We start from the raw sequence: 8,425 nt of genomic DNA on the forward strand, positions 1-8,425 counted from the left end.
CACAGGCATCACCCCCGACGTCTCCATCCCCTCGAATCCAAAGTGGAACCCACCAAGCTGCAAACACAGTGGGATGCCAAACCAAACACAACTCCCGGGCAGAAAGTCTGGGTCAGAAAGACGCAGCTCACTCCCTTTATTCACAGCACAAGGGCTCGCTGCGTCGCCCCACAGATCTCCTCTCAGGAGCTCACCTCCTGCTCCTCCCAGCCCCGAACCTCCGGCAGCCCTGGAAGGAAAGCCAGCAGCACGGCCGCCTCGCTAACGAGCTGGGCCTTAACGGGGGTCCCCGAGGCGGAAAGACCCCCGCCCAGCCAGCAGGGCATGCTGCACCTTGGGGTTCGTACCGATGGCAGCAGCGCCTCGCCCTCACTGCGGGTAGCGGATGGTGAGCGCGTGCTCCAGGCTCTCGCCGCAGGAGCGGGTGCAGCAGGGTTTGACCCAGCGCTGGGCCGACGGCCGGCAGAGCACTTTGGGGGCTGGCAAGTGGAAGCGCTGGGGCAGGGTCCCCAGCACGTCCTTCTTGGCCTCGCCAGCCCCCTGGTTCTTGGTGAGCGGCTGGGGGTCCCCCGGTGGGGTCCCCGTCTCGGGGTCCATGGGCACATCCTTGCTGCTGGTGGTGATGGTCGCCGGGCTGCCGATGGCCTCCTCCGTGACCTCCTGTGGCTTCGGTGCGAGGTGGCACATCCTGCGCCCAAATCCCAGAAGAAGAAGGGCGCATTTGTCCTGCCCTGGGCAGCCCAGACAGCCCCAGGGCATGGCTCAGCGCGGCCCCATCAAACAGCCCACAGGGAGGGAGCACAGAGGGAGAGGCTCTGGAGCACAGGGAAATGCCTGTGCCAGGCCACTATGGCCTGCAGTGCCCATGGGGTGCAGGGAACGGGGTGGTTTGGTGCACCCCAGGCTGGCCCTGAGCCCAGACCTCCGGTACGGCTGAACCTGGCACCCTCCCAGCCCACCCCAAACCCTCCTCTGATTCACATCCCCGCAGTTCATCCCCCTTTGGCTCTTCCTCACCCCTCCAAATCTGTGCCTTCGCATGGCAGCCAAGCAGGGCTGGGGGCGCGGGGCCCCCTCTGCCCCCCCGACCTACCTGGGAGGGAGCGGCAGGAGGCCGGGCAGCCCCTGCGCCGCCAGCGAGTGCCAGCACTGCACGGCCACGGCGTGCAGCCGCAGGATCCTGCGGTTCGTGCGCTTCAGCAGCCTGAGCAGCGACAGCTCCTTCAGCACCTGCGGAGCGGGGCGGGCAGGGTGAGCACCCCCCCTCCGAGCACCCCAGCCCCCCGCGCAGCCCCGCCGCGGGGACCCTCACCTTGCGGAGGTGGCTTTTTGGATCCCTGCTGCCCAGGGGACGGGGCTGGTCCCCCATGTCTCCAGCCTGGGGGAGGGAAAGACGAGGACAAGACAAGGTTAGGGTTAGGGCTAGGGGTTAGGGTTAGGACTGGGGTTAGGGTTAGGGTGGTATCGAGCTTGTCCCGGCAAGCAGCACCACAGGCTTGCACTCCCTGGGGACGCGGGGACATGTCCCCACAAGGCAGAGGTGCGTAATTTGGGTAACCCCACAGGGGCTTCTCCCAGCCCATGGCATTGCCCAGGAATGTCCCCACGACGGTGGCCGGGGGGGCACAGTGCCATGCCGTGGGGCTGTACCTCCTGAGGGGCAGCTGGCTCCTTTTTGGGGGCCTCGGATGGCAGTGTAGGGCCGCAGGGTGAGGGGCTGGGGCAGCGGCAGTGGGGGACGAGGGCTGGGTTGTGCTTGGAGCTGGTGGTGGCAGCGAGGACAAGGGCTGTGACCTCACGCTTCTGTGACACCAGAGCCCCGGTCTCAGCGCCCAGCTGCGCAAAGGGGACCGGGGACAATCCTGTAATGGGGGACACAGCTTAATGGGGAGTCAGCTCGGGTGACACAGCTCAAGACGTGGCTGGGAGTGGGGCTCCCCTTCCCTTCACGGGGTATGGGAAAGCTGCAGGACCCCCCTGCTCCAGCTGGGCCCAGGGAATTGGGCAGGGACAGCTCGGGACACCGGGGTGGGGACAGGGGAGCTGCCAACCTGCCCGTGGATGTCCTCGAGCAGATCCTGAGGACAGCGCAGGTGCACGGAGTGGCTCCAGAGGGCAGAAGGGACAGGGCACAGGGCCGGGTCTGCAGGTCGAGGGTCATCCCGGTCCTTCTCCCGTTATCCCACAAGCAAGAGAACCTGAATAGGGCCAAGGCCAGCAGTCCGGGTACAGCGCTGGGGGGGATTTGCCCACATTTACCCGTGCCCCACTGCTGGGTGTGGGCAGCAGCAGGACACGGCTGCACTGCCACGGGCTTCATCCAGCTGGGGGGAGACCAGGCGGGGAGCTGAGCCCAGCGCACCCAGGGACCTGCCGAGGAGAGCACAACACCGCTGCCACCAGCAGCTCTGGAGGGCTGCCTTGTGGGGGGGTGAGCTATAAAACCTTGCTGTGGCTGAACTGAGGCCTCATCGCGTTTGTGTCCATACGTGAGCACGCGTGCACGCTTCACGCGCTTCAATCCCCGGTGGCATCTTCCCATTTGAAGCTCTCCCTTCCTCCCCTCCTGCCTAGAGAGGAGGAAAACCAAGCCGTGCAGGGACCAAGAGGCTGGTGAGAAGCAGCAGGGCAGAAGCAAGCAGCCGTCCCTACCTCGCACAGCGGGCAGGCAGCTCCTCTCCTCCGCAGTCCCGGCTGCGAGCATCCCTCCCAGCCCCACGGTGCCCTCAGCACCGCGCTGAGCACCCCTCAGCTCCTTGGGGCCGGGGCTGCCTGACCCCACTGCGGTGACGGGGCAGGCACCCACGGCGAGCCCCGCTTCCCCCCGGCCCTGCCGCCCGCCCAAAATCAGCATCTCCGCGTGCTTCCCCGCCGCCGTCCCCGGCTCTCGGTACCCAGATGAGTGTGAGCAGCGCCTTGCCAGGCCGGGGAAGGTGTTTTCACCCAGCCGTGTGTAACCACAACACAGCGACAGAGAAGGTGGCTTAAATGTCACTGCTGGAGGAGGCTGTTTCGGCTGCTCCTCCTCCCACTTTCCCTGCCGGCTGAGCAGGGCCCGGGTGGGTGTCAGGACCCCAAGCTGCCGGGATGGTTTTGGGAACAAGGACACACCCCGGGATGCCCAGCCCTGGTGCAGCACCAGCTCCACGGGCTGTTTGCAGGAGTCCCCAGGGCCACCTCCTGTCCCCACGGGTCCCCACATGGCAGCACCCATGGGGTCACCGTGCCGCGGGTGCAGCCCACCAGCGACCCCCTCCGCCTCCATCCCCGGCCCCTTTCCCACCCTGAGGGCTCAGCTCGGGGGGGCCACGGCCCCGCAGCCCATACCTGGAGGGTCCCACGTCCCCTCCTGCGGCTGCCTCGGGAGGAGGCGCTGAGAGCAGGAGCGCTGCACGAGGCAGCCTCCCACGCGGCCCGCGGTGACCTTCTCCGCCGCACGCAGTGCGCCCCGGTGCCCCGGCAGACAGGGCGGCTCGTGCACCCTCTGGCTCCCACTGGGCTCCCCCCAGGAGGTAAGGGCTGCTCTGGCTCCTGGCCAAGGCGGGGGACTCTGGTTTAGGGCAGGGAATGGGGAGCGGGGGGCTCCAGGCAGGAGGTGATGGGGTGTTGGAGCTGTTTGGGGGAGCAAAGTGTTTTGGGGGAGAGCCTGGAGCTCGGCAGTGCCGTGCTGGGGTGAGCAGGAGGGTGAGGGAGCATTGCCTGGTTTGAGGGGGGTGGTTTTGCACCCATGTGAGCACCCGGGGTGGCTGTCCCTGCCAAGCTCCTGTCCTCCCCCAACCCCACAGACAGCAGGGAGGTCGCAGACCCCTTCCCATTTTGCCCAGCCCTCACGGTGCTATGGCACAGCTCTGCTCCGAGGGCTAACGGGGCTGGTCCCAGGCACCAAGGCAGAGATCCCGCTCCCCCTAGCCCCCTCGCAGCCCCTGGCCAGGCCGTGCCCTCACCCTGCAGCGGTGCAGAGCAGCTGCGGAGGGCACAGCACCCACCTGGTGCTGGCTGGGGGCTGCCGCAGGCACGTCCAGCTCGGAGATGTCACCCGCCTGGGGCCAGCTGGGCTGCGTTTCTATTAAGCCAGCTGAGTTTTAAAGCTGATGTTGTGCAGGGAAAAATAAATAAATAAATAAAAATTTAAAAAATCATGATTATGGCAGAAAAGAGCACCCCTGAGTGGCCGGGCTCTGTCACTAACCCTTGCTGCTTGTGTAGCCCCTGTGAAAGTGAAAAGAGCCGGGGTGGTTTCCCCGGCGTGGGAAGCCAGCCAGGGCTGGGAGCCGAGCGCAAGGGGAGAGCCGTGGGGGCGGTGGGGCTGTGGGGCTGCGGCTGGTGTTCAGAAAGCCAGAGAAATAACTCAGCACCAGCTGAACCTGCTGCTTTTTGGCAGCCCCTGCCCAGCTTCAAAGGGGCTCAGCCTTGCTCTTGCATCTGTTCTGCCTCCCGGTGCCGCTGCCTGACCCTCTAGGGGTCACATCAGCCCCAAGCCCTAGGAGGGGCTTCCCTTGCCCCTGCCACCCCTCCCCAAGCCCCCCACGGGAGCCCCGAGCTGTCACGGTGAGATGGGGACGGAGCCAGCCCAGCCCAGCCCCAGGGCCTGATGTTCCCCTGCTATGGGACCGATGTCCCCAGCGGGGGATTATTGCCAGCCTCCTGGATGCTGCGCCACTTCCCAGCCCTGTAACCCCGCTCCTGGTGCTCTCCTAGATGCTCCTGCTCTCCGAGCCCCACGGGTGACGCGGTGCCTCTGGGACCTGCCCGCAGCAGCCCCACAAAATGCCCCAAGAATCGGAGCTGCCGGAGGGTGCCGAAAGCAGGACGGTCACGGGGGGGCTCAGCCTGCCCCTGAAGAAGAGGGAGATGACGGCGAGGAAGGCGCTGCCGGCCCCGGGCAGCCCCAGGCCCTGGGGCTCCACAGCAGCTCCGGGTGCCTGGGTGCTGCCGGGGGGGCCCAGGGCTGCCTGCTCCTCTCCCCAGCATCCACCCCACTGCGTGAGGCCGGTGGTTCCTGCGGGCACCCAGCAGCCGTGGGCACGATGCGCCCCGTCTGGGCACAGGAGGGACCCTGGTTCCACGATGGGCACGGCTGATGGGGCAGCAGGGGGCTGCCCGCAGCCCCTGGGCATCGCCACCACCTGCGGAAGGGGCTGGGGCACCCCCCAAAGCTGTCCCGGGGCCAGGAGCTGCCTGCACGCCCCAGCCTGGATGTCCCCGAGCAGGCAGCATGGGGACAGGCAGGACACGGGGATGGGGACGGTGGGGGCCCTGCCAGGGCTCTGGTCTGCTGCCAGCCCGGTGGCTCCAGCTGGGGGCACAGAGCCGGGCGGGGGGCTCCCCTCGGTAACCCCATTGCCCACAGGCAGCGTCCCCAGGGCACGGCTGTATTACGGACTGGCAGTGGGCACGGGCGAGCTGAGCAGGGCAGCTGCCAACCTGCACGATGCCAGCATCCCCCCCAACACCCCAAACCCCTCGGAGCCCCCCAGCCCCTCACCTCCACCTCCCACCAGCACTGCCCCTCCGCAGCCCCCTCCAGGGGCGACTTCCCCACTGGGGACAGGCAAGGAGCAGCCGCCCGCTGGCACGGGGACCGTCCCCGTGACACCCACCCCACTCCCTGCCCACATTCCCACCTCCCCAGGGCTGCCCCCCACGGCACCGTCCCACGCGTTGCTCTACTCCCGGCCGCTCTGCCCCGCGGTCTCGTACCGGCGCTGCCGAGCCCCGGCCGGCACCGGGGGGCTCTGGGCCATGCTGCTGCCCACCGCCAGCACGCCCGCGGTGCTGCCCCACTTCCAGAGGGGCTCCCTGGCGGTGCTGCCCGGCGGCGAGCAGAGGAAGGTGGAGGAGCTGCGGGAGGAGGATTTCCTGCGGTGCGCGGCGGCCGGCAGCGAGCTGCGCATCAGCTCGTGCGTGGTGCGGGGCATCCAGAGGAGCTCGCACGCCGGCTTCGCCTCCCTGCGGGTCTGCCTCGGGGAGCAGGACGGGCAGGTGCGTGAGGGGCTGTCCCCTGGGACGGGGATCCCCGCGTCCCCAAACTCACGGGGCCATTCCCTGTGCTCATCACCCAAAGGAGCCGCCTGGGCTTTGCGAATATTTTTCCCCAAAAGCTCTGCGCCTCCAGGGGCTGGCAGTGAGGTGCAGGGAAGCGGGCAAGGCCATCAGTCCTGCTCTGCGTGGAGGGAGCGGGGGCATGGGGAGAGGCAGGCCAGGCTGCCTGGTGCCACCTACATGTCCCCAGCCTCATCCTTAGGGGGCCTTTCCAAGCATCAGCCCCAGAGAGCTGAGAGCAGAGAGAGGGACCAGCCGGCCCTGGCATCCTAACCCCGGAATCGGTGGCCTTCCTGGATGCCAGGCTGGCCCCGGCCCTACAGAGGAGAGGGTCAGAGGCCAGGGAGGGCTGAAACGGGTGAACTGCAGCTCCACCACCAAGCTGCTGCATGGCTTTGGTCACCTCTCCTGATGTGGGAGGGCAAGAAGGAGCTTCGGGGCGTGCTGGGGCTGTGGGGTTTGTGGAGGGCAGCTTGGGGAGGAGGCGGCCAGCCTCGCAGCCTCAGGAGGCTGCCCTTCAGCTGTGGGGCAAGCAGGGAGTGCCGGTGGCATTGGGGCTGCTCCTGACGTGGGCCCTCTCCTCGCCCTGCCCAGGTCTCCGTGGAGGTGCTCCAGGAGTTCCCCTTCTTCTCCCGGCAGCGGGGCTGGGTGTCCTGCTGCCCGCACAGGACCTGCCAGCTCTACCAGCTCCCGTGCCAGCAGCTGGCCGTCGGGGACATCTGCATGGTGTGGAGCCCCAGGAGGCAGGGACACGACACCCACGGGGCTCAGCGGGAGCCTCCTGGGGACTGCTAGCCCTGGTGGCCACCGAGTGCCCCTGGGGGCGCAGGCAAGGAGCCTGCAGGGCCGGGCGGTGCAGCCCCGCTCCCCCCGCCGAGCTGGCCCCCGCGCTGCGGGGATGCTCGTTTCTCAGCAGCCACATTCCTTCACGGGTGTTTATGGCTTTGCTGTCTCCCCGCTGTCCTGGGCTCAAATCTCCCCTTTTAAGGGAGCCTCGGGAACTCGGTCGCTGGAGTTTCACAGGCTGCTCCCTCGCAATTCATTGCCTCGGGGAAAAAATAAATAAATAATAAAAAAAAAAGCCTTGTTTTTCTCTTTGCTCCACGATGTACTGAGCGAGTCAAGCTGCGTCTCATTCCCAGCGCTGCGTGTAACGAATAAGATCTATTTTCACCTCCCAGTGATTCACCTGCCTGGCACTAGCTCACCTTTCCCTTAGCAGCTGTCTCCCCGCGCAGCTCCATCCTCGCCTCCCGCCCCGCAGCACCCTGACTCACCTCCTGTTTTCTCCAGCCCTGTAATCGAAGGGAGAAACCTGACCGGGAGCGGCAGGAGGAACGAGTCACGTTGCGTTTTCTCCTGATGACGGCCACGCTTTGATGCTGGCTTCCCCGGGGACCTTTGGCAGGAGCTGAGCTCTGTGTCCTGGAAAGGAGATGTGTCATTTCCTACCTGTGCTGGCGACCCGCATCTCCAGGGGACACCTCCCAGGGACCTGGGGATTGCAGTGAGGGCAAGTGCTGGTGACACACGGCAATGCCATGAGCCTGCACCCGCGGCACAAGCGAGGCAGGATGCTGCTGCGGGTAGGGGCAAACCCTGCGGGTATCTCCCTGGGGCCGGCGAGGCTCGTAGCAGGGAGCCCGGGGAACAAGTGGAGACTCTCCACCACCTTCAGCGTCCCCTCCGTCCCCTCCTGCCTTTTGGCCGGGGGCAGGCACGCCTGGCTGGGAGCAACGCTCGTTACGTGGGGCTGGCTTGGCTGCGTGCGTATAATGGGACTAAAATGGGTGCCCCGCTGCGCAGCACGGCTTGTGCTGAAGAGCTGGGATGAGTCAGTCTCCGTGCGGGTGATATCAGAGCTTCTCCAGCCCCCTCCCCGCCCGGCGGGACGGAGGGGATGCAGCAGCAGGGTGCCCGTGTGCGGGGTCTCTCGGCGCTGCCGGTGCCGTCACCACCGTGGGGATTTGGGGAGCCGCAGGGAGCTGGCGAGCACAGAAACGGCCTCAACGCCTCGCCGGGGAAAGCGGTGCCAATCGGCGCAGACATCTCACATAGCAGAGACCTGAGCTAATTCCCTGGCCCTGCCTCTCGCCTCCCCGCCGGCAGGGCCGGGCAGGGCCGAGGGGTCAGCAGCAGGGACGGCTGATGCTGGAGCGCGCTGCCCGGACGCGTGCCAGGGTTCGGAGCTGGGGCAAGGGAGGGCCGGCGGCTGCCCCGAGAGCCTCCCCCTTCCTGCCACCGTCCTGTGAGCAAAGCTCACCCCTCGCACCCAGCGGCACCCAGGGGAGCTGAAGCCAGCAGCCGTGGGCAAGAGCAGGGGGTGCGGGAGCAGGTCCCCAGCTCAAAGCCGCTTTCAGCAGCAGGAGGCAATTTGGGGACA

The 8,425-nt window shown here is 67.1% G+C and overlaps 1 protein-coding gene across 2 annotated transcripts; it reads right to left on the minus strand.

The window, feature by feature from the left end:
- Positions 1-187: 187 nt before the first annotated feature.
- On the minus strand, positions 188-7,334 carry TP53TG5 (TP53 target 5). Of its 2 annotated transcripts, none has more exons than XM_082773691.1 (5): positions 7,320-7,334; positions 2,052-2,198; positions 1,313-1,378; positions 1,094-1,230; positions 188-688 (listed from the first exon to the last, which is right to left on the minus strand). In XM_082773691.1, exons 3-5 carry the CDS (start codon positions 1,367-1,369, stop codon positions 370-372), a joined length of 513 nt encoding a protein of 170 aa, XP_082629817.1. In that variant the 5' UTR covers positions 1,370-1,378; positions 2,052-2,198; positions 7,320-7,334; the 3' UTR covers positions 188-369. The 2 variants fall into 2 exon arrangements, with proteins under 2 accessions (XP_082629817.1, XP_082629818.1); XM_082773692.1 differs by lacking the exon at positions 7,320-7,334 and adding an exon at positions 3,987-4,064.
- Between the last annotated feature and the right edge of the window lie 1,091 nt (positions 7,335-8,425).

This window comes from Aythya marila (assembly GCF_965140915.1).
Source record: "Aythya marila genome assembly, chromosome: 16".
NCBI classification, from domain to species: Eukaryota; Metazoa; Chordata; class Aves; order Anseriformes; family Anatidae; genus Aythya; species Aythya marila.